Source organism: Chrysemys picta, chromosome 23 (assembly GCF_011386835.1).
Source record: "Chrysemys picta bellii isolate R12L10 chromosome 23, ASM1138683v2, whole genome shotgun sequence".
NCBI lineage: Eukaryota > Metazoa > Chordata > Testudines > Emydidae > Chrysemys > Chrysemys picta.
In genome coordinates, this window is record NC_088813.1 from 20,349,555 (window position 1) to 20,376,133 (window position 26,579).

Consider the following 26,579-nt stretch of genomic DNA (forward strand, 5'->3'; position numbering starts at 1 on the left):
GATATCAAGTCTGGATCATAATGGCAATTAAGATGTCAACAACTCTTTCAGTGCTGATAACTTTAGCAGAAACATCTAGAGAATGTTCCTGTTCCACAACCACAAACTAGCTTCCATGCCTCCTCAGATGTGAAAACCAAACTGCCAAAACATCCAACTTCTAGCAATGTGCTGCATCATCAATATATAACTGTGCAGCACGCTGAAGACTGCACAATGTAAAATAAAGTTCAATATAAAGAGGACTACAACCAGTACAGCAGCATCTTCATGTTCATATTTCTTTGGCACATAAAACCAGCAATGCTGGAACAGACCAGTGGTCCATCAAGTTTTGTACCCTGGCTCTAATAGTGGCCACTTCTGAGTACACCTCTATCCCAATATAATGCGGTCCGATATAACGTGAATTCAGATATAACACGGTAAAGCAGCGCTCCGGGGGATGGGACTGCTTTACCTAGTTATATCCAAATTTGTGTTACCACAAGCAGTTCCTCTGCACCCGCCCATTACTTGCTGCAGTCCTTCCCGGGCCGCCCCCGCCCCAGCTCCCCTCCGTTCCGCCTCCTCCCACGAGCACGCCGCAGCTCCCCTTCTCCCCCCTCCCTCCCAGGCTTGCCACGTCAATTAGCTGTTTGGCACGGCAAGCCTGGGTGGGAGGAGAAGCGGAGCTGTGGCACGCTCATAGGAGGAGGCGGAGCGGAGGTGAGCTGAGGCATGGGGGCCGCAGCAAGTAAGGTGGGGCGCAGAGGAACCGCTCCCCACCCCAGCTCACCTCCAGCACGGCAAGCCTGGGAGGGAAGAGAAGCGGAGCTGTGGCATGCTCGTGGGAGGAGGCAGAACGGAGGTGAGCTGGGGTGGGGGAGCCCCCCGGGGAGGGTCGCAGCAAGTAATGGGGGGTGCAGAGGAACCGCTCCCCACTCCAGCTCATCTCTGCCTCCCGAGCACACCGCCGCACCTCTTCTTCCTCTCCCCTGCCTTCCAGGCTTACTGGGCCAAACAGCTGATTGGCGCGGCAAGCCTGCAAGAGAGGGAGAAGCAGAGCGGCGGTGGTGCGCTCAGGGAGGCAGAGCAGAGGTGAGCTGGGGCGGGGAGCAGTTCCTCTCCCTACCCTGATATAATGCGGCCTCACCTATAACAGTGAGATTTTTTGGCTCCCGAGGACTGCGTTATATTGGGGTAGAGATGTACTTCAGAAGAAGATGCGAGAAACCCTGAAGAAGGCAGTTTTGAAAAACTTGCCCACAATAGTATAAGTTGTCATTCCTGTAAAATCTCTTTTTTTTTTAAATGAATGGAGCTGCCACTGCATTTCCAGTCTGTTGAAGCAGAATGTCACAGAATCCAGAGACATTGCAGCAGATTGGACTTACAGTCTGTGTCCAAGTACCTGAGGCTTTGACTATACGTGACAAAGATCAAGAATCATCACACTTGCTACTCAGCTGTAAAAATTTGACACCATAATTTTTTCTCGAAAAGAATTCTTTATTGTGCTGATCAACATTTTTCTCCTGGTTTTGAGGTTAGAAAACCGGTATTGGAAGAAGTAATTTCTTCCAAATGAATATTACTGAATCATGTCACAAAAGCTCAAAACAAAAGCTGCAAGAATTATTCCAAAGCAAGCAGGAACCCTTGATGTTTATTTACTTTAACAGTATAAAAAGCAATAGGAAATAGAAAAGGTTACATATGATTTTGAAAAGGTCATATTTTAATAACTATATTTCATTTCTGGGATAGGATAACCATAAAAATGATGGTCCAATGCTTTAAAAATTAAAGTCTGTACACAACCATTATTTAAAAAAGCAACATTTATGGAGTCCTTTTGTAGTTATAAAACAGTAATTTTTTTTTTTTAAGTTGTCTTCCTGATGATTTAAGTGTTTCTTTTGTGGGTGGTGCAGTTTAGTTTGCTGGTGAAAGAAAGATATTGAAAAATACAGCAAACACCAGAAAGACTAAATAAGCAACAATGGAGATCCAAAATCTTGGATCTTTTATAAAGTTCTTATCAAAGCAGCTGAAAATGACATAACCTACTGACATCCCAGCTAGGCCACCAGCAATGTGAGCCACAAAGGACACCTTAAGAGAAAAAGAAGTAAACTGTTAAGTTACATTTCAAGACTGAGGAATACCAGCACTTCTGTAACATTAGTCATCCAAGGATTTGAAAGCACTTATAAATATTACTTTAGCTTTAACACATGCCTATGAGATAGGTAAAGGATACTTAGGGATCATTAGTATTTAAATGTAGCTACTCTGATGGAAGGCAGTAGCTGTTTAATAGTGTACAGCTACATATCAAATTAAAACTGCAGGTATGAAACTAGGGAGGTAGAATTAAATTATTCAGAACTGGGAATTTGGCTAGAATTTGGATATACTTTTATGAAGAGAATCATGACATCTTTGACCACAGTTTTATGCTTCATCCAAAATATGCATGTCCCTAATGCCATGCTGGGACATTCCTTCAGAACTGACTCCAAGGGAACATGGCTCCCTAAAAGTCAGTGTGCACAGTATATAGAAATTCCTTGGAGGTTTCCAGTTTAGAGTGTGACCAAGCCCAACCATGCATAACTTGAGATATGAAAAGTCACAGTATAAGGTGGCATGGCTGCAGGTGATATACAAAAATATTCAGGATGAGCAGGAAAGTTATAGATGTAAAGCATTCAGTTACCGCAGTGATGAGTGCAGTATGAAAACCTAGATGGAAGAGAGAAGAAAATTAGATACACCTCTACCCCGATATAATGCGACCCGATATAACACGAATTCGGATACAACACGGTAAAGCAGCGCTCCGGGGGGGGGGGGGGGGGGGGCGGGACTGCGCACTCTGGCGGATCAAAGCAAGTTCGATATAATGTGGTTTCACTTATAACACGGTAAGATTTTTTGGCTCCCAAGGACAGTGTTATATCGGGGTAGAGGTGTATATTAGATAGAACTGAGGTAAGAATGTATCATGAAATACACACATACACTTTTTTGCATCATCAGGATGGCCACAAATGATCTGCTATGCCATGTTTACTTCCTTGTTATCAGCGTAATTGATTATTAAAGAGAGGTCCAGGAATAGTGTGTTAATTTGTGCTCCCTCTGCTGTTTGTGCAGACCAGGTACTGGGCCACCGTAGAACAAGACTGATTACTTCTCAGAAAGAGAGATTTTGAATATTATAATAGAAGAGATTTCTAACCAGATAATAAGATGCCATAGTCCAAAATACAGATTTAGTTTGACAATATACCTGTAGCACTGCCCGATTACTACAAATGGAGTTTTAAAGTTAGTAGGTAAATTTAATACTTAAGGAAATAAGGGATTAATGTAGCTGGCAAGAGAGACATCGGAGCAAGCAGATGTCATGCTAGCTTCAAGTGTGTGTGGAATATATGTATGTTGTCACTCAATGTTGACGCCAACAAGCCTGCTATCCAGTCCCAGGTGTCTAGCAGAGTTTGCTAATCACAAATTGTGAGTTATGTTTATAATGTAAATAACATTGTCTATAACTGAAATGCAGCTATCTGAATCAGAAATAACTGACAATGTAGTCCATGCTGTCATTTCATTGTCGAATTTTCAGTGACTCTTGAGTCAAAGATATTCATGTATAGCACTGTCAGTTAATAGTTTAAATTGAGCTACATAACAAGCTACATTAAATTGATATAAATAATTTAAGGGCAAGGTTGAGAACAACAAATAACTTGTGTCGTAATTAGGATTTCAGTGCAAGTCTGTAGGAGTGAAAGTACATTAGTCCATTCTGTCCCAATGAAGTTCTTGAACAATAAGAAGTCTACATCTGAACAGGTTCACTGACAATGTCCCTCAGACCTCTTTCGTTGGCTTTCTTTTCCCTTTTCATATTACCCCCAGGGAAATCTAATCCATCACCTCTATGCTGATGTCTTTCACATCTACCTCCCCATCTCCACTCAGTCACACTATCTCCAGCTGTGTCTCCAATATTTCCTTTTGGATATACTGCAATCAGCTTGAACTCAACATGAAGAAAATTGAACTTAGTCTTCTTTCTATCACTGTGGACATTACTACCATCCTCCCTGTCCTCAAAGAATTAATCTCAGCGTGGTTTTCCTCTGTTTTCTTCTCTGCAACATGGATGCTGTCAATAAATCCTACCAATTTTGTCTCTTCAGCATCTTCAGAATCCACCTGTTCCTCTATTCCCACACTCCAAACCCCTGACCATGTCAGTCAAATCTCACTTCACCTATGGCAGCCTTTCTGACCTCATCTCACACCCCTCAATTGTTCCAAAGCATTCTGTAAAAGTCACCACTGCTCCTACCACATTTGTCCCTTCTTTAAGTCCCTTAGCGGTTTTCTCACCTTCCACGTTAAATTCAAACTCCCTGTCTGTTTTTCAGGCTCCTGCCTTCTGGGCTCCCTCCTTGCTACCTCTCTTCTATTCTTCTCCATGCCTGTGCTCAAGATGCATGCCTAGGCATGTCCTAATTTCCTTCCTGCTTTATACCACGTGCCTCTATGTTAACGGAACAGTATTCCTGACCTGGTTTACCACTCCTTCAACCTCTCTTCCGCCACACCCCTTCCTCCCCACACCATTCTTCATAAAAAATTATTTATGGGGACTGTGCTATTTATTACAATTTAAATAGTTCAAGGGCAGTGCCCTTGTCTGCCCTTTGTTCTGAAAGATGAGTGTGCTGTCCATGCTCAAATACATAGTAATTCTTAAACACAACTATACTTCCCTTAGTATGCCCATTGTGATTAAGCAATAGACAGCAAGGGATAAAAGTCTTGCTTTACTTACTCTGAGTTTAAGATAACTATGGGTCTATTTTAATCAGTACTAAATTACCTGCAAGAATTACGACACAAGTACATTGACAGTATAGTGGAGAAATCTACATGCAATGCTGTATTTCATAAAGATAGTATTTTATTAAATATGTAGCCTGTTTCATGGCTGGATACAGCTTCTACAAGGAAAGAAGTCTTTAAAATGTACCAAAAATCTTGGTCTCAGACAGAGGTAACAGCTTATTACGAATAATAAGCACCCATCCCAGATCTGTGCCCCTATACATTATTTAAGTTAACAAATGTATCTTCAACTTTTTATAAGCCAAGTAACTGGGAGGAAGAATTTAATCAGAAAAATGTAAATGATAATTGGGAGCCATCAAAGAACACCTAACTAGATGCCCAAAAAGTCACAATCCCACAATTGAGGGAAAAGTCTCCTGGTTTAGAGGGGAAATGAAGGCAGCTATAAAAAAAGTAACAAAATGGAAGAAATGGAAAGTTGATAGTAATGAATATAATTCAGAAGTTAGGAACTGTAGAAAATTGAGAAGGGAAGTAAAGGGACACATAGAGAAATCTATGGCTAACACAATTAAGAACAGTAAGAAGGAATTTTTTAAAATATATTACAAACAAAAAAGTCCCGACAATGGTATTGGCCCACTACTAGATAGAAATTAATAATAATACAGAAAAGGCAGAAGTGGTCAATAAATATTTCTGTTCTGTATTTGGGAAAAAAAACATGATATTCTCATCACATGGTGATAACAGTCTTTCCATTCTATTAGTATCTCTGGAAATGTTAAACAGAAGCTACTAACATTAGACATTTTAAAATCAGCAGGTCCAGGTAACTTGCATCCAAGAGATTTAACAAAGCCATCTAAGGAGCTTCCTGGACCATTGATTTTCAATAAGTCTTGGAGCACCAGGGAAGTTCCAGAAGACTGGAAGAAAGGTAATGTGCCAATTTTTAAAAAGAGTAAACAGGGTAACTTGGGTAATTCTAGACTTGTCAGACTGATATCGATCCCGGTCAAGATAATGGAGTGGCTGTTCAATTAATAAAGAATTGAAAGAGGGTAACGTAATGAATGAAAATCAACATGGGTTTATGGAAAATAGATCCTGAAAAACTAATTTAATTTTTTTATGAGATTACAAGTTTGGTTGATAAAGGCAATAGTGTTGACCTACTACGCATAAACTGGAAGGCATTTGACTTGGTACCACATGACATTTTGATTAAAAACTACAACCATATAAAATTAACATGGCATACATTCAAAAGACTAAAAATTGGCTCAAAATTTAGTTGCAAAGGAATCATCATTAAGCGGGTCTGTTTCCAGTGGGGTACCTCAGGGATCACTTCTTGGTCCTAACACAATTTAACATTTTTTTCCAATGACCTGGGAGAAAATACAAAGTCACTGAAAGTTTGCAGATGACGCAAAAGTTGGGGAAGTTATAAATAATGAAGAGGACAGGTCACCAATTCAGAGCAAGCTGGATCACTTGGAAAGCTGGGCACAAGCAAACAATATGCGTTTTAATATGGGTGGGAACAAAGAATGTAGGCCATATTTACAGGATGGGGGACTATCCTGGAAAGCAGTGATAATGAAAAAGATTTGGGTGTCATGGGGGGTAAATCAGCTAAACATGAGCTCCCAGTGTGACGCTGTAGCCAAAAGAGCTAATGTGATCCAGGGAAATCTCAAGTAGAAGTAGAGAGGTTATTTTACTTCTGTATTTGGCATTGGTGCAACCATTGCTGGAATATTATCCAGTTCTGATGTCGATAAACTGGAGAGAGTTTAGAGAAGAGCCACGAGAATGATTAAGGATTAGAAAACATACCTTATAGTGATCAATAGATAGACTGAAGGAGCTCAGTCTTAACAAAGAGAAGGTTAAGGGGTGACTTGATTGCACTGTAAGTATCTACATGGGGAACAAATATTTAATAATGGGCTCTTCAATCTAGCAGAAAAAGGTATAACACAATCCAATGGCTCAAAGTTGAAGCTAGACAAATTCAGATTGGAAATAAGGTGTAAATTTTTGACATAGAAGGTAATAAGCCATTGCGACAATTTACAAAAAAAGTTATGGTGGATTCTCCATCACTGAAAATATTTAAATCAAGATTGGATGTTTTTTCTAGCAATTATTCTGGGAAGTTCTCTGGCCTGTAACAAGTTCCAAAGGTTGACTGCATGTTGTATGAGAAGTATTTCCTGATATTTGTTTTAAAGCTGCTACCTATTAATTTCATTGGGTTAGCACTGGTTCTTGTGTTACGTGAAGGGATAAAAAACACTTTCCTATTCACTTTCTCCACACCATTCATGATTTTGTAGACCTTTATCATATCCCCTCTTAAGTCATCTCTCTTCTAAACTGAACAATCCCAGTCTTTTTTCTCTCTCTCCTCATGTGAAAGCTATTCCATACCCATAATCATATTTGTTGCCCTTCTCTGTACCTTTTCCATTTCTAATATACCTTTTTGAGATGGGGCAACCAGAACATCATGCAGTATTAAAAGTGTGGGCATATATGGATTTATATAATGGCATCATGATATTTTCCATCTTATTATCTCTCCCTTTCCTAATGGGTCCTAACATTCTGTTAGCTTTTTTGACTGCCACTGCATATTGAGCTGATGTTTACAGAGAACTATCCACGATGACTCAAAGATCGGTTTCTTGAATGGTAATAACTAATTTATACCCCATCATTTTGTATGTATAGTTAGGATTATGTGCCATTGTGTTTCTTGGTGCAAGAGGAATGACCACAATCTTTTACTATTTAAAACACTATTTTTCTACTAAATTCCAATAGTTAATACTGAGGTATTATCTAAGGTCTAGTAGAGCATTAGTTATAATTTATCCAAAGCTATTTTAGTGAAGACTGCACTTACTTGAGGCCCATTCACAGGAGCGATAAATCTTCTATACAGAGCAAATCCCATATCTGTTCCAACTAAGAAAACACAATTATCATAAGAATGACAAGACATTTCAGAAACAAATCCAAATAATGGTTGTAAGTTACAACATGGTATGTCTTCAGGTGGCATCTACAAAGCTAACTACAAAGAGATCATCTCACCCACAACTGAAGCAGTCACTTTTGGAGTGAAATGCAGGAGCTAGTAAAATAAGAATCTGACCAAATTCTACTCTCAGCCACATGATTCCAACTCCTATTGACTTCAGTTCCACCCTTCTAACAGACCAAAATTTAGCTAGAGTTTTATCAAGCACCATACATAGCTGTGGCACTACACAGGTAATTATTAGTATTTAAAAGCACAAAGCAACACTAAATAGTTTAAGGCTCAGATCAGTTTACATTATAATTTAACCTAACCCCAATTTACATTTACACTTCTACCCCGATATAACGCTGTCCTCGGGAGCCAAAAAATCTTACCGCGTTATAGGTGAAACCGCATTATATCGAACTTGCTTCGATCACCGGAGCATGCAGCCCCCCCCCCCCCCCCCCCCCCCCCCCCGGAGCGCTGCTTTACCGTGTTCTTTCTGAATTAGTGTTATATTGGGTCGCGTTATATCGGGATAGAGGTGTACTTTGTGGTTTTAGCAAACTGAATAATATGCAACTGATACCTCCGTAACTATTAGTATTTTGGACTCCAAATGGGCATTCATTTTTGTACAGTTTAATACTGGGTGTCTTGCATAGATTTTATTCTCACATACATACTAGGTAGGATTAAAATTACCTATAATCCCGATGAGGAGCAATCTGAAGACTCCAAACAAAGGAATCATTTCTCTGAAGTTCTTGGAGAGAAAAAAAGAAACAATTAAGCTATATAATTATACACATGGACTTGTACATGCATACACATACACACACACACACAAAACAGTCCATTTAGGTATATTCATATACATTAAGAAACACCCTATATTTCTGTAGCGCCTTTCAAACAATCACAAAGCATTTTACTAAGGAGAGTCAGTATCATTCTCCGCATTTTACAGATGAGGAAACTGAGGCACAGAAAGGGAAAGTGGCATGCCCAAACTCCAACAACAAGTAGCTTAATCCACTAGACCACCGCTATTATCACATCTTTCAGATTCCTCCTTATTTTATAATGAAAACATGTGTCCTTTTGTATGCCTTTTGGTGATAAAAATTACTAAAAAAAAGATGCAATCTGAGTACTGTCAGCCCTTTGAAAATGATTATCCTGCAAAACAATGTTTTTGCCTTACACAAAGGATACCAATTTTCTTTAGAGCCTCTCATGCCTTTGGTGGTGGAGACTCAATGCTATTTGCTGAACCAGGCCCCCTCTTTGTTTACTTGAAAACTATGGTGATGTGAACTCTTTAATGTATCATTTATGATTCATACTGCCTGTGATCACACAGAAAAGAAAGGTTTGACTGCTGACCGAACTTCTTAAGAGAAGATTTGCTGAAGAACTGATGTTTCCATGAACTAATGTTTAGAATTAAAAGAGTAGGACCCACCTTTGGTGACTGATTAAACTAAATCATTTTTTAAAAAGCCACCCAATATACAGTCAGCGTCTCTGACACTAGAGATCACTGAAGCCAAGATCTTAATTAGCAAATAAAAATATGTTTAGTTGCAGTTAAGGTTATGTAGCAGGACACTTCATCTGAAATCTTAAAAGAAAGAAAGTAACGAGTTACTGGGAGAGACCTATGCACTCCTTTCCACCTTTGTTTCCCTAAAACATTAGTGATAATGCTCCCCAACACTCCATACAGTTTTCACTTCCATCTCCCACAAACACCAAAAAAATCAGTATGTACCCCAGCTTCATAAAACTTGCATTCCAATGCAAAACCTTAACAGAGACCTCATGTGCTTTTACATTTATTATACTGAGAGACCAGAACATGTGATTGTCACACATTCCAAGCATTTGGGAAGTTATTCTGGCTAAACAATGCTGAGGTCACCAAGATTTTACGTTAGACTACAAGTTTGAGTAAGCTGGGGTTTGTATTGCTTTTTGGTATGTGTGGGTGATAGACATAAAAGATTTCCAAAATAAAGGTTTAAAGTTCCTGTTAAGTTGAACTACTGCACCCAAAATGAGATCAATACAATTAGACATTTACATGAATATATAGCCAAAATTATTTTTTAAAGGGATATACAAACCCTCATGCTTCAGGGCATCAGTCAAGTTCTAACTGAAGCCCTAGAGTTTAGAGGGTTTTTTGGTTTTGTTTTTTGTTTGTTTGCAGCTTATTCCATAATTGTCTACTATGGGGTTTCTTGTACTTCTAAAGCATCTGATTTTGGCAACTAGCTGAGACAGAATACTGCACTACATGGGATCGCAAACGGCAATTTCTATAGTCCAATGTCACTTTGGCTGAAAAATGATGTCAACTGCTAAATCCACTTTTTCCTCTTTTAATAGCCAAAAAAGCATCTGTGAAGCTTTGATTTCTCAAGGACAGACACTGCTTGTTCAGCACATATGTATGTGGGAGTTGCATTTTCCTTAATTATTCCTTTGCTGAAAAAATCTGAACATTTTATTTACACAAATAAGATTGATCCAAAAGTGAACAAAGATCCACAAAGAAGCTGTTTTTTTCTGTGCATTTCTGATTGTTTCCTTACCACTAAAACATTCATAAAGTATCCTCCAATGAGAGCATAGACTCCTCCTGAAGCCCCTACGAGAGCCTGGAGGGGATCACAGACTGAGCTAGCCAAGGAACCTGAAAAGACAGAAATGTCCTTAGAACTAGAGTTCTAATGGAAACTTTAAGATGACATTTTCTGCAACCTACATCAATAGAAGCTAAAGATCACAACTGAAATTACAGGAGATTGACAGATATATTAGAAAGTGGGGAAAGAAAACAGAAAGAAAAAAAGGCCAACTAAAGCTTTACCTACACCAATGTGATGCGGCCGTGAAAAAAGCTAATGCAGTCCTAGGATGCACCAGGTGAAGTATTTCCCATAGACACAGAGAAGTGTTAGTACTGTTATACTGATGAGTCCTCATCTGGAATATTGTGTGCAATTCTGGTCTCCCATCTTTAAGAAAGATTAATTCAAACTGGAACAGGTGCAGAGAAGGGCTACTAGGATGATCCAAGGAATGGATAACCAACTTAATGAGAGGAGACTCAAAGAGGTTGGCTTGTTAAGCCTAGCCAAATGAAGGCTGAAGGGAGATATGATTGCTCTGTATAAATACATCAGAGGGATAAATATCAGGGAAAGAGAGGAGTTATTTAAGTTAAGCACCAATGTGGACACAAGAACAAATGGATATAAACTGGCCATAAACATGCTTAGGCTCGAAATCAGATGAAGGTTTCTAACCATCGGAGTGAAGTTCTGGAACAACCTTCCAAGGTGAGCAGTGGGGGAAAAAAGCCTAACTGGTATCAAGACTGAGCTTGATAAGTTTATGGAGGGGATAGTAGGATGAGACTACCCACAATGGCATGTAGCAAATCTCCAACTGCTAGCAGCAAATATCTCCAATGGCTGGTGATGGGACACTAGATAGGGAGGGCTCGGAGAGTTACTATAGAGAATTCTTTCCCTGGTGTCTGGCTGGTGAGTCTTGCTCACATGCTCAGGGTCTAACTGATCACCATATTTGCGGTCAGGAAGGAATTTCCCATGAGTCAGACTGGCAGAGACCCTGGGGTTTTTCAGCTTCTCTGCAGCGGGGGCACAGGTCACTTGGAGGTTTAAACTAGTGTAAATGGGGGATTCTCTGTAACTTGAAGTCTTCAAATCATTATTTGAGGACTTCAGTAACTCAGACAGAGATTATGAGTCAATTACAGCAGTGAGTGGTTGAGGTACTGTAGCCTGCAATGTGCAGTTGATCAGACTAGATGATCATGATGGTCCCTTCTGGCCTCAAAGTCTGAGTCTACTGTGACAAAAATAGGTCTACAATTCACTACCAGTGAAGCTCCACTGTTAGGACAGCTAGTGTAGACAGGGCTCAGGCACTTTTACAATATCAAGTAGCACAGCTCAGCACACCTTTAGACAGTGACATAAAACACCTAAGCCTTGTCACCACCTCAACAGTGAAAATGTACTGGCAATAAGTTATAGGTCCCATTTCCGTCCATGTGGACACAGTGGAAAGACAATTTCCCCAGGCTCCAATGCCCTCTCTTCCTGTTGGTGACTACTGCCTGTATTGCTTATAACAGACAGATTGGAGAAAGTCTACCAAAGAACATATATCAAAATATATGGAGTCCTTATTTAGACAAAACTAATTTATTTCAATGCAGGATTTGACCTCTATGTATAATTAAAAATGAATTTTAAGAATTATTTAGAAGTACCCACCTCACTATCTCCAGATCTGTGTTCCCTCTCAGGTGCATGGCTGCACAAGACGCCATCCAGGGCTGCGCACCAGCCGTGCACACAGATGAGCGTGGAGAAAGTGTAGGGAAGGAGAGTGGGTGGGGGCAGTGATGGCGGTTTGGGGGAGCTTGGGGTGTGCAGGGCTGGGGGGCGGAGAGACGCCTCTCTCCCCCAGCTCCGGCCAGGGCTGCAGCGGGGACAGAAGCAGGCATGCTGGAACAATTTATATATTAGGGGTGCTGAGAGCCATTGAACCAAAACTGTAAACCCTGTATATAATGGCAACCACTTCAACCCAAGGGGTGCTGCAGCACCCCCAGAACTCCTAGTTCTAGCACCTATGGACAGGAGACACGCCTCTCTCCCCAGGCCCACGCTCCGGCCGGGGCTGCGGCAGGGACAGAAGACATGCCTCTGCCCCCAACTCCAGCTATGGCGGGGACAAGAGAGGCACCTCTCTCTCAGCCCCAGCTCCAGGGCTACAGCGGGGACAGGCACCTCTCCCTCGGCCCCAGCCCCTTTTTTTCAAGGAAGATCCTGTGTTATAGCAATTAAATGTTTCTATTCTTTGTTCTGTGGTGCCTCTATTTACACAATTTATGGGGATAAGCAGTATTGTATCTGCCAAAAATATATACCTTATTGAGTCTGATCCACATCCTGAACCAAGATTTATACAAAACCATGAAATACCACCACATTACTACCTTTAACCAAAGAAAAATACCTTCAAGACATCATACAGTTTTTATTTCATTTGGGTGAGGAATCTCACTTTAGGTTCAGCTTTGCACTGCCAGCCACTAGATTAAATTCTGAGCAAAGGGAACTGCAACCTGAAATATGGGTTGTACATTATAGGATTTCATTTTTTTCTGCTCTTCAGAAAAGCCTGTTATGTACATAAGACTTCAGTCTATGCACTTGCAATGGTGATAAGGAAGCCATTCTAATATGATACACTTGAAGGGCCAAATCCTCAGCTAGTGAAAATCGAAGTAGTTCCACTGACTTCATCGCTGCTGTACACCAGCTGAGGATCCAGCCCTAAATGTCAGATTCCAGGAAATCTTTATGGTCCCCTTATAGATATATAAAAAGTTTTTTGTTTCTACTGGTGGCATACATCCAGACATTACCTCGATATTGGTGCTGCACATAACAAAATTAATTCCGCACATGAATGGAAAAAATTAGAGGGAACATTGCTCCAGACCTATGAATGGCCTCTTAATGGACACTGCAATTGTACGATGATCTCCCAGCTGAAGCTATGCTTTGAGGATACGATAAGACTCAGAATACAGTTTCATCTGAATGCATGAGAATACAGAGGTTTGAGAATTTTTGCAATAACTGCCATCAGACTAAACCCTTATACTCAACATTTTATAATGTCCCCTGAGAAAGGAATTGTTCTACCTTTCATCAGTAGAAACTTGTCAATAAAAAGTTATATTTATAAATCATAGCGATTTGTTAATATGCATGTCTTATCATTCAACAGGAATTAAGCAGCCTTAATAGGGAAGTATTAAAACAAGCACCATAAGTGGTAACAAAGCATTATACCTAGAATTAGAAGCAGTAGGGAGGAGACAAGTCTTGTTTTCTTGGTGATGGAGTAAGATTTACAGAGAAACAATGTTGTTGCTTCTTTAATTTTATTTTATTTAGAATTAACAGAAGCTCTGTTAATTCTAATAGAATTAACCGACTGAAGACGGCAACAATAACCAACTTCAAGATGTGCTTTTACAGGAACAATATCTGTGCCTATTTTTCTAGAGTCCATAAACTGTAGACTTTAGAATGCAGAATAATAAATGCAGTTTACTATTTCCATTGAGAATTAATTCAATTTACTTATCCATTTCAAAGATGTTAATTGTAAAATACTGCCCGCTAACACTTGGTATGAATTTATATTTCTGTATGGATGAATTAGAGTGTTAAAAAATTTGGAAGGGAGAATGGCTAAAAAGTTGAAAGGAACACCGGAGTGGAGTGGAGTGGAGTGGAACATAGGGTTGTTTTCTAGTATGTTATTACAGTAAAAGTTTGGAGTCAAGACATTCTCTGCACCAAGAGAACTGGTTGTTACACAATCCAGTATACCAACAACTTTGATTGTCCTGTTCAGGAAAGGGGATGTGGCAATAATATACATTGATTTTCTGATACAGACAGTTCTTCATTTAAGCTTACCCATTTCCCATTACACACTGACCTCCAATCACTCCTGCGAGATACACCAGACTAACCCGATGCCCTTTATGAACCATTTCTAAGGGGATCCCCAAAATAAGTTGCAGAAAGAGATTTCCTAAAATGTGTTGAATGCTGCAAGGAAAAACATGTTGATATTTGAAAATCAAAATTTTAATTAACAAACATTTAAAGTTTTCTCAAACTATAGCTAATACATAATAAAATGGCATGCTAGAATCCTGGGGGCATGCTTTATTTCTACAGCCAAAATAAAAAATTTTAAAAGTTAGTAAGACAAAATAAAAGCTGTTATAAATTATATACTCAAATAACTCAAAACAAGTAAGCCTTACTTTTTAGGGGGTGGAGTCAGGGCTATGCATTTGGATCTGGAAGGCCAGAGTCTGCATACAAGTCAGAGTAAGGGACTCTGGTGGAAAGGCAGAACTGGAGCACAGATTATGAAGAACAGGTCTCAAAAAAAAAAGGTAAAACATGGCCATAGTGGGTCAGACCAATGGTCCATCTAACCCAGTATCCTGTCTTATGACAGGCCAGTGCCAGATGCATCAGAGGGAATGAACAGATCAGAGCAATTATCGAGTGATCCATCCCCTGTCGTGCTGTCCCAGCTTCTGGTAGTCAGAGGTCTAGGGACACCCAAAGAATGGGTTTGCAGCCTTGACCTCTTGGCTAATAATCATTGATGGACCTGTCCTTCATGAACTTATTTAATTCTTTTTTTAACCCAGTTGTACTTTTGGACCCTAGCAATGAGTTCCACAGATTGATTGCACATTGGGTGAAGAAGTACTTTCTTATGTTTGTTTTAAAGCTGCTGCCTATTAATTCTATAGGGTGACCCCTAGTTCTTGTGTTATGTGAAAGAGTAAATAACACTTCCTTATTCACTTTCTCCACACTACTCATGATATTTTAGACATCTATCTTATCCCCCCCCTAGTCTTCTCTTTTCAAAGCTGAACAGTTCCAGTCTGTTTAATCTCTCCTCCTATGGAAGCTGATCCTTGCCTTTAATATTTTTTGTTGCCCTTCTTTGTACCTTTTCAGGTAGGATTAAAACTATACTACAGCCATGCTATCTATACTACCTTGTACTGATCTCACAAACTAAACACTGATGGATTAGGTCACATTTTGGAATGGAGTGACACCTCACTGCTGCAGGAAGTGGTGCTGGCAGTTCACTAGGTGGAAATCTTGTCATTACTGACCCTGTCATGGGGTGCTGCCCTTGAACATGGCCCCCTTTGTGGCCCTGCAGGTTCATTGCCTCCAGCACCAACTCAGGTTATTTCAATTAATTACCTAGACTGGTAAACCAATATCACCTTCGTGGGAGTCTGATTTATTAACTATTCTACAGCATGTAACTCACTTCTGAGTTGAAGTTCATGTCCCCTGTGGGTCCATGTAAGAGTCCTTATAGACTTTTTGCTCCCGTTCAGGAGGTCCCAGCCCTCCTCCCAGAGCTGGGTGATATTTCCAACAGTTTCTCTCCTTAAAACTGCAGCCTTCCATTCTCCTCCTTTGAGCTGGGTTATAATTTCGGACAGCTGTAGGGCCTTATCCACTTTCAGCTGGCCCCTTACCCCAATTAGTTCTCAGGCTCAGAGGGTGCAGCAGGCAGTGCTCTCCTGCTGTTGTCTGCCCTGTTATCGGGGAAGAGGCAGCATACTAGTTCCCTTCTTCCACCTCATACCCAGTTGGTTGGGCGAGAGAGGAGCCTTGCCCTGCCCACTCTGCAAGGCTCCTGAGCCAAGGCCCTTAAAGAAACAGTAATAAAATTTCTCCCAAACATTATTTATTCCTGGGACTGCTTCCTCTCCACAAATTCCTCTTATTTCTTATGTCTTATCCTATATCAAAACCTCCCAAAATATGAGAAGGGCCATGCCATGTGACTGGGGTGGGCTCACAACTAGGCACCACTACCTTTAAAGGGGACAGCCTATCATGATGCAGATCCTACTGCCTCAGTACGGTGCCCAGAAGCATCATCCTGCAGACAAGTCTTAAGACTAGGGTCCTGACCACATGATCTTTATAAATCTTACAAGGTAAAATCTTCCATTTTCCTCAATGAATACATACATTTTTGACATAGACTGAGATTTTCAGAGGAACCTAATGGAATGACACCTAACTCCCTTTGGCTTCTCTGAAAAACCTGTTTAGAACATAAGAACGGCCAGACTGGGTCAGACCAAAGATCCATCTAGCCTGTATCCTGTCTTCCAACACGGCCAATGCCAGGTACTTCAGAGGGAATGAACATAACAGATAATCATCAAGTGATCCATCCCCTGTCACCCATTCCCAGCTTCTGGCAAACAGAGGCTAGGGACACTATCCTTGCCCATCCTGGCTAATAGTCATAATGGACCTATCCTCCATGGACTTATCTCGTTCTTGTTTGACCTTGTTATAGTCTTAGCCTTCCCAACATCCTCTGGCAAAGAGTTCCACAGGTTGACTGTTTGTAGAGTCCATTGTTACATTGCTTACCCAGCATGCACTAGCATATATGAAATGAATCTCCAAGTTTCTTCCCTCTTGTCAGGCCTGTAAATAAAGGGACTGTTCCAGACACCTGTATCCAGCGTGATCCACTGTTTCTGGGGCTTCCAAACAGCATAATAAATGAATACAGCCAGCTGAAAACAATGAGAGATTTTAACAACTTCTACAATGATTTGGAATTATTAAATATAAATAATTTTCCTCCGATAATCCCAAAATCCTTGATATATAATTGTCTCATGGCAGATTTCAAACCTTCTATATACAGAAATGCATAATTTCACTAACATACAACTATTTGTGTAATGGTCAGAACACACACTGGAAACAACAAAAAGGGTAGAGATGCAAAATCAACCACTCAAATTAGGAAATACCCGATTTAAAGGGGTTCTAACCACTGTGCATGTTCTTTAATCCCACTGATTTAAATGGATTTTAAGGATATGCCTGAGTATTCTGCTGAATCAGGATCTGAATGATAGAGCAGTACAGTAACTCCTCACAAAGTTGTCCTAGTTAACGCTGTTTCGTTGCTGATCAATTAGAGAACATGCTCGTTTAAAGCTGCGCAATGCTCCCTTATAATGTTGTTTGGTAGCCACCTGCTTGGCCACTGCTTGCAAAAAGAACAGTCCGTTGGAGCTAGCTGGAGGGGGCTTGGAACCAGGTTGGACTGGCAACCCCCTATCAGCTCCCCGCTTCCCTAAGTTCCCTGTGCGGCAGCCACCCAGCAGGCTATCAATTGCTGGGCAGTTCAGCTGTCCCTCCCCACGCTGCCCTGTGCTTCTCCTGCCCTCTGCCTTGGAGCTGCTCCCGGGAGCCTCCTGCTTGCTGTGCAGAGGGTGGATGGGGAAGAGGGGTGCTAATGTCAGGGTGTCCCCCTCCCCCTATATCCTATCTCCAAAGCAGGAAGGGGGGACGGACACCAGGACGGAGGGAGCTTGCTGGCAGCAGCTGCTGTCTCAACTTGCTGATCTACTTAAAAAGGCAATGTACTTAGAGTGGGGTCAGCATACTTAAAGGGGCAATGTGCGTCTCTCTCTCACACACAGGTGTGTGTCTCTGTCTTTCTCTGCCATGCTGTCTCCACTCCCTCCATTTGTGCTGCCTTGGAGAGTGTGAGGCTACATTAACAACAATGTGTTAGGAGTGCTAGTTCATCATTTATCACTAAGGCATTCCCTGGGAAATATCCCACCCTCTTCTACCTTCTGACTTGACCACCTCAACCAAGCTTCACAATCATTGTTGCTGTGTACAGTATTAAATTGTTTGTTTAAAACTTATACTGCGTATGTGTGTGTGTGTATATATATATATATATATATATATATATATAATTTATTATATAAAATATAGTCTTGTCTGGTGAAAAAAAATTCTCAACCTTAACCCCCGCATTTATATTAATTCTTATGGGGAAATTGGATTCGCTTAATATCGTTTCGTTTAAAGTAGCATTTTTCAGGAACATAACTACAACGTTAAGTGAGGAGTTACTGTACTTGTAGAACAAGAAGTTTGTGATATGCACAAAGGGACAGAGTTAAGGTTGCACAGGCAACCTCAGTCCTAGCATTTCCTAATGTTCAAATGCCTGGTTTTCCAACTCAAACATTTTCACACAGAAAATAACATACAAACACTGGACTTTAAAAAAAGAAAACTGAAAAAATGAAGTATCAGGGGGTAGCCGTGTTAGTCTGTATCTACAAAAACAACAAGGAGTCTGGTGGCACCACAGAAGAACAAGTCAGGATTCCTGGTTCTTTTCCAGGCACCGCATATGCAGGACTTCATAACCAAAAAAACAATTTGGCCTATACTTTCAGTGAGACAGTTGGATTAAGTGGCTGAAACTGGAATCTGCCACAGAAATCTCTATTTTAATCAGCATTTCTGCCAGAAGTGAGCTTGTGAAATGTCTAAGATCCTTAGTTACTTCACATATAAAATGGGGGACTAATACTTGCTAGGGATATGAGGTCTTTCTGGATAAAGATTGGTTATTAATTGTCCACTTCTCAATCAACGGAAGAGGCAAGACTAAAATTCCTGGGCTCACAGCCTAGTTGCATCTTCCCTCAACCAAAGGATATTTTGACTGGGGAGGACAGCGAGGTCATCAAATTTGGGAACATAAGAATGGCCATGCTGGGTCAGACCAAAGGTCCATCTAGCCCAGTATCTTGTCTTCCGACAATGGCCAATGCCAGGTTCCCCAGGGGGAATGAACAGAGCAGGTAATCATCAAGTGATCCGTTCCCTGTCGCTCATTCCCAGCTTCTGGCAAACAGAGGCTAGGAACACCATCCCTGTCCATCCTGGCTAATAGCTATTGATGGACCTATCCCCCATGAACTTATCTAGTTCTTTTTTGGCTTTCACAACATCCTCTAACAAGGAGTTGACTACACACTGTGTGAAAAAATACTTCCTTTTAAACCTGCTGCCTATTAATTTCATGTAGTGACCCCACGTTCTTGTGTTATGAGGAGGAGTAAATAACACATTTACTTTCTCCACATCAGTCATGATTTTATAGCGCTCCATCATATCCCCCCCTTAGTCATCTCTTTTCCAAGCTGAAAAGTCCCAGTCTTATTAATCTCTCCTCCTATGGCGGCTGTTCCATACTCCTAATCATTTTTGTTTCCCTTTTCTGAACCTTTTCCAATTCCAATATATCTTTTTTGAGATGGGGCGATTACATCTGCACACAATATTCAAGATGTGGATGTACCATGGATTTGTATAGAGGCAATATGATATTTTCTGTCTTATTATCTATCCCTTTCTTAACTATTCCCAACATTCTGTTCGCTTTTTTGACTGCCGCTGCACATTGAGTGGATGTTTTCAGAGACCTATCCACAATGACTCCAAGATCTCTTTCTTGAGTGGTAACAGCCAATTTAGACCCCATCATTTTATATGTATAGTTGGGATTATATTTTCCAATGTGCATTATTTTACATTTATCAACATTGAATTTCATCTACCATTTTGTTGCCTAGGCACTCACTTTGAGAGATCCTTTTGTAGCTCTTCGCAGTCTGCCTGGGACTTAAATATCTTGAGCAATTTTGTATCATCTGCAAATTTTGCCACCTCAACGTTTACCCCTTTTTCCAGATCATTTATAAATATATTGAATAGGATTGGGCCCAGTACAGACCCCTGGAGGACACCACTATTTACCTCTCTCCATTCTGAAAACCGACTGTTTATTCCTACCCTTTGTTTCCTATTTTTAACCAGTTACCAATCCATGAGAGGACCTTCCCTCTTATCCCATAATAGTTTACTTTGCTTAAGAGCCTTTAGTGAGGGACCTTGTCAAGGCTTTCTGAAAATCTAAGTACACTATATCCACTGGATACCCCTTGTCCACATGCTTGTTGACCTCTTCAAAGAATTCTAGTAGAGCATATGCAGTTCAGTTTAGGATTTTAAGAAACATAATCACCAAGTGTAAAACAAGTTCTGCTGTGCATGTGCCAGTAGCAACTTTAAGAGGCTCTTAAACTGGCCAAATGAGTGTGGATTTTCATAGGGTTAGGACACTTCTGAACTGTCCCCTACCAAGTTTCAAGTCAGAAACTATTTTGTAAATATTTTCTTATTTCTCCACTAAGCTCATTCTTGGAAAAGGTTGATGCTGAACCATTTTTGCTCAAATATTTAAAAAAATTTGACATGAAACAGAAACCAGAGATGGAAGATTTCAGCCTTCATGATTAAAATTTGCCAGACTTACAAGGAACTGAAAAATAGGGTATTATAGTGGTGCAATATGTATAATATGGGCTTCATCTGTGCAATAAATGAGAAAGAAGTTACTAAATGGAAGATAATCAAGAAGTTAAAAATGCTCAATTCAGTATGTTTTATGATCACATGCAAACTCCAGTGCTGAACAACAGACAAGAAGCCCGTGACTCTAAAGTGAAACAACTGCAATTTGTATAATCTAAATCCCACAGTTTGACTGTTGTTCCTATAAAATAATAGCATTCAATGCAAGATAAGTGCAAACATTTACAATGTTACCAGGTAAGAACTCTTACCTCAGCTAAACTAATGGAAATGATGAAGAGAGGAGGAGGGATACAGTTTGCTCTTTCCAAGTAGGTTCCTCTGGCATTTTCAGGAAGCATCCATTTGGAAATGGACTCATGAATCTTGTCACAGCTAGTACAAACTCTAGAGTTTCTTTCAATGTTTTCCTTCTCTTCCGCCTCACCAGACGTATCCGTGTTCATCCTCTCCATCTCCATATTACTTACTCAGAAAAGGCCAAGTATTTAGGAATTTCAAAAACCTGTTCCATCAAACATACAGGTTACTATCTTACACACAATCAGCACAACATTCAGATGACTGGTAAATTTTATAAGAATAATCTCTAGCACTATGATGACAAACTTACACATCACCTTTCATCCAGAAAGGTTCCCCAAAGCACTTTACAAACTTTATAAACCACTCCACCTATTGTCTAACAGCACAAAGCAACACTACACAACAATTAAGACAGAACTGAAGACTCTTGCTTCCGGGTAACATTACAGAGGAATGTAAGGTAAGCACAATACAACTAACTAAAATTGACTTTGGCTAGGACTACATGGCTAAAAATACCTATTTGGGGTGGGTGGGAGGGGGGGACTATCATGAACTCTTTAATGACCCATTCAATGACTTCAAACCATATGCTAAATGGTTTGCATCCTCTACAGCTCTGGAGGCAGTATCCCTGACCCCTTCCATTTGGGATTCATAGGGTGAAACGGAAGCAGCTTTATTTATGGCTTCATAGGACATTGCCTGGAAATGCACTGAATCAAGTCTCTCCCCCTGTATGCTATACCAGCCAGGTCCAGACCACTGCTGGAGTGGGGACTGTAGTCAGCTAGCGTCACTGTTGGGGGTCTCTGGAGTCCCACAACCTAGGTTCTGCCAGTGTAGGTCTGGCTCTTTCTGTTTTTCAGATATACTATGTAGATTTCTTTTCTATCAGATAGATTGCTTAGATGGACACAGCCACCTTGAAATGTACCCACCATACCCCTTACAGCCCTGGCTCATGAAACCTTACACGAGACACCTGGACAGCAGTAAGGAATGGTTCAACAACAGGCTGAGTAGGTGCCGGATGACAGTTGAATGTGCATTTGGCAGATTAAAGGCACGCTAGCGATGCCTTTATGGCAGGCTAGACCTTAATGAGGATAATATTCCCATGGTCATAGCCACGTGCTGCATGTTGTATAATCTCTGTGAAGCTAAGGGTGAAAGGTTTGATCAGGGGTGGAGTGCTGAGACAGACCACTTGGCTGCTGATTTTGAGCAGGCAGATGCCAGGGCTGTCAGAGGAACCCAGAGGGGGGCAGTTTGAATCAGGGAGACTTGGAGGCAGCACTTTGACAATGAGCACCAATACTGTATCTCTCTGTCACAGGTGCTAGTTTTCCTAGGACGCAATGGTGTCATTTTGGGCCTTATAGTCCTGTAAGACAATGATAACAATGCCTGTGTATGTATTGGTAGTGCTTGCAATCTCAATTTGTAGAAAAAAATAAAGGTGATTCACTATTAAAGAACTTTGATTTTATTGAACAAGAAACAGCACATGCAAACGCCTCATGGGAAAGAAGGAACCAGGGAAAGACAGAATTTCACAACTGTGTGTAGGTCCAGTTATCATTGTGAAAGTTGTCCGAGGGGGTGGAGTGAAAGGGGAACTGATCTGCTCAGTCTACAGCACTTAAGGACTGTAACATCTACATTTGCTCCTCCATTACTTTAATCATCCTCTCAGTTGCGTATTTAACAAACGCTTGATTCTCTTTTCTGTCCTGCCATTCGACTTCCCAGCACTCCTTATGTTCCCTTTTTTCTGCATTGGAGCACTGCAGTACCTCCTGGAACATGTCTTCTTTGCTGCGTCTTGGGCGCTTTCTTATCTGGCGGAGACGCTCGGAAGAGGTGCGTGGGGTGTTCCTGAAGGCCACATCTGGTGAAGCACATGGGGCAATGCACAGAAGCAGGATTGTTAAATTCACGCACAGTATTGTAATATTTCAGTTAAATTCACCTTTCGCAACATTGCAATCACTTTTTCACTGACCCTAGCCAGGCACACATCTCCGTGAACAGCCAAGGCATGGTGAGTGTTGTGGGGGAAGGTTGCTCCACATGGGGAAAAGAGCACACACTCTCTGCAAGGCTCATAGTGTAGCAGTCTATGGAAAAAAAATCTAAAATTCTCCCCGACTTTTCCATAGGCAAGGGTCATTCTAGCAGACATCTCACTGCTAAAGGCAAGCAGGGAAACAAGGGTACTATCTACTCCATGCTTGTGACTTCCACCCTGCTCTCTATGCTGCTCACCTATGTGCCACTTTGGTCCCTGCACAAGTGATTGCCGAATGGGGGAAGGTGCTCTGCCACAGAACCTTCAGCAGAGGATTACCAAGTACCTCCAGGAAACTTTCCTGGAGATTTCTCTGGAGGATTCCTAGGAGATCTCTGCATGCATCAACACCCTGTTCTGCCATACGGATTAGCTACACAGGGAAACATCCACCTCACAGGAACAACCAGCCTCCCACATTTCTATACCCTGAACTCACCTTCGCACTACACAGATCACAGCCACTTACCAGGCGTCTCATCTCCTGCTTCCTGCTCCCCGGAGAGCGACTGCTGAGACTGGCTAGACACCTCTGGAGTTGAGAACAGTTCCTGGCTGCCTGCCCCATCAAGCAACCCTGCCAGGAGCTGCATATCCTCATCTAACTCCACCTCTTCATCAATAACTTCATCCTCTGGGTTAGGTCCTCTTTCTGCCGCCTCCATTCCCTCCAAAGTATCCATGGGGCTCTTGGGGGTGAGGTAGGGTCACCACCAAGAATAGCATCCAGCTCCTTATAGAACTGGCAGGTCTTAGGTGAAGCACCAGAGTGATGGTTTGCCTCCCTTGCCTTATAGTACGCCTGCCTCAGCTCCTTTATCTTCACTCTGCACTGTAGCGTGTCTTGATCATAGCCCTTTTCACACAAGCCTCAAGGAATGTGTCCATAGGTATCCCAATTCCTATGGCTCAAGCACAGCTGGGACTGCATAGCCTCCTCTCCCCATATACTGATCAGATCCAACAGCTCTGCAGTGATCCAAGCAGGAGAGTGTTTGGTGTGATAAGCTGCCATGGTCACCTGGGAAGATGCAATGAGACCTCTCCACGCCAAGCAAACAGGAAATGGAATTTCAAAAATTCCCAGGATTTCTAAGGGGGAGGGGCGGATGGTTGTTTACCTGGCTGTAGGGCAATGGAATTCAAACTGCTGACCAAAGCGGTCAGGATGGGCATTGTGGGACACCTCCTGGATGCCAATTAAAGCAATGAAATCAAGCGTGGTGTCTACACTGGCACTTTGTCGAAAAAAACGTAGAGGAAAAAGATGTAAGTCTCTTGGGGTGGATGTATTTAGTCGCCAAAACCAGGTATTTTTCCCTGACAAAAGTCACATTGCAGTGTGTACGCACACACTGTTTGGTTGCCAAAAAGCAGTTTTTGGCAACAAAACTTGGTTGTTTAGACAAGGCCCTAATAAGGGTGTCTCCTGCTGATGATGTGTGAGCAAGAACAGAAGGAACAGTTAAAATACCAATGTCCAGCTGCTAGGTTGGAAAATTATATTAGATATCAGAATGTTCCTTCTTTCTCCTAAGGATATAGCTATGAGAGGTTCCGTCTTACCTCTTTTTTAAAAACAACAAAATGGTGCCCCAGCAGCAAAGCAATCCCTAGCCAAAGCTGAAATTTTACTTCAGTAGTAACGCCAAGCATTAATGACAACTACTGACATACTAAAAAAGACACTTATTCTAGTATCCAGATGATCCTAAGAGAACTTACTTCAAAGTACTGACTTTGATCTAGCTTGTGGGATATGAGTGGTAAACAGATTCTAGACATAAGGTATTTTTAAATGTGTTCTCAGACATTGGATAGGTCCAACTACCACTGTGGTAAAGCAGCTGTCTGTAGTGTAATGCACATTTAAGAAAATATGTCTTTATGGCCAATTTTATTTTTTTAAATAAAAAAACCCTCTCCACCCACTTCTCAATCTCCTTTAATCAAGACCACTGTTAGTTTATCTGGGCTGCATTACTGGTTGTTATGGGTTTCTAGTCTAGGTTTTACATGTTCTTTTAATATTGCCAACAGAATGCCTTTGTGGTACTGGCACTGAACAAAAGCAACTGCAGGACCCTAGAACGCTGACAGGTTTTTTTAGAAATACTAGGCATTATAATTACAAACCCACTAACTTCATTCAACAAGCACTCTGTGGCTGTACACGCTGAAAGGATACGTTTGGACTGGAAACGCGGTGACATGGCTATTTCAGAGGAATGTTCTCCAGCCTCAAGGCACATCCCTTAGAGCGGCTCTCTGTGCAGGAGCCGTTTTTATAGGGATACTAACCCCCCAAATGACTGCACTACACTCGCATCTCCCCAGCCAGAGGCTGGGGCTTGGCCCTGAACGTAGGCGGCAGAGACTCTGTCCCCTCAACGGCCTGGGGACAGAGCTTCCCCCCCAGGCAGCGTTTCTGGGGAGTTTTAGGTAAAGAGGCTGAACCAAGTCAAGTTACCGAAGTTGAATTCCAGCCCCGCCCGCGAGGCTCAGCGACACAAGGGCTCCCCGTGGGGGGCAAGGCGCCAAGTTACCTCACGGCTCACGGGCTCGCCCCGACTTCCAGACAGAAGGACTACACGGAGACCAACCCGCTGCCGCCGGCCCGTCCCCGCGCCAGCCCCCTCCTCACGCTGCCCCGGGACCCGGCTCCGGCCTACCTGGCTGCTCCGAGTTCGGCGCTGCCGCCTCCCGACTCCAGGTCTCTGCGCCGGCCCCGCCTACTTCTGCAGAGCAACATCAGCCCCCGGAGCCGCTCCCCGGAGCCGCTCCCCGGCCCCGGCCCGCCCTGGGGGCAGCCCCAGGAGGAGCCTCCCGCAGCAGCATCCCAGGGCGGGCAACCTCCGACACGCCCTCGCAGTGAAACGGCCCGGCCGCACGCCCCAATCTCCCCAAACTGCATCCAACCGCCAGCCTCGGTCCCCTCAGCCCAGGCCGGATTGGCGCAGGGGCTTGGGCTAAGGGGGGGCTGCAGGCCGGATCACACTGCGAGCCGGACTCCGGTCCCTTGCGGCGGCCCCTAAGCGAGGGGTGTTCAGGGAATCTATGGGTACTGCTCCCGCCCCCAGCACCGGCTCCGCAGCTCCCATTGGCTGGGTACAGCAGCCCATGGGAGCTGCGGACACGTATAGACATCCTCCCGTTTTGCAACTGGGTGCGGTTTCTGTCAGCAACTTGATCATCTGGGCTACTTGCTACCGCCTGGTCCATGGGGTTGCGAATCAGGAGGGATGGGGTTTGTGGTCAAAAACACTCACGACCTGCTTCCTCCTGGCTAATGTGACAAATTGATCTATTGGACGATTGATGCACACTGTTTCACTTTTTTGTGTGTGAATCCGTGAAAAGGGAGGTAAAGTTTGGGGGTACA

The 26,579-nt window shown here is 42.2% G+C and overlaps 1 protein-coding gene and 1 long non-coding RNA gene across 5 annotated transcripts in view; one reads left to right on the forward strand and one right to left on the reverse strand.

Moving 5' to 3' along the window:
• The window catches only part of LOC112060690 (uncharacterized), a 45,661-nt gene extending 43,675 nt beyond the window's left edge, over positions 1–1,986 (forward strand). The window contains exon 3 of the long non-coding RNA XR_002889931.3: positions 1–1,986. This is a non-coding gene — a long non-coding RNA (uncharacterized LOC112060690).
• Positions 1,618–26,264, reverse strand: RHBDL2 (rhomboid like 2). 4 transcript variants are annotated; one of them, XM_065576953.1, is made up of 10 exons: positions 25,870–26,264; positions 23,667–24,166; positions 22,923–23,017; positions 21,069–21,322; positions 16,981–17,129; positions 14,471–14,583; positions 10,504–10,604; positions 8,606–8,666; positions 7,778–7,839; positions 1,618–2,097 (listed from the first exon to the last, which is right to left on the reverse strand). In XM_065576953.1, exons 4-10 carry the CDS (start codon positions 21,276–21,278, stop codon positions 1,918–1,920), a joined length of 876 nt encoding a protein of 291 aa, XP_065433025.1. In that variant the 5' UTR covers positions 21,279–21,322; positions 22,923–23,017; positions 23,667–24,166; positions 25,870–26,264; the 3' UTR covers positions 1,618–1,917. The 4 variants fall into 4 exon arrangements, with proteins under 4 accessions (XP_065433025.1, XP_023968054.2, XP_005311705.2 ...); XM_024112286.3 differs by lacking the exon at positions 23,667–24,166; XM_005311648.4 differs by lacking the exons at positions 22,923–23,017; positions 23,667–24,166 and having other exon boundaries at positions 25,870–26,263.
• Between the last annotated feature and the right edge of the window lie 315 nt (positions 26,265–26,579).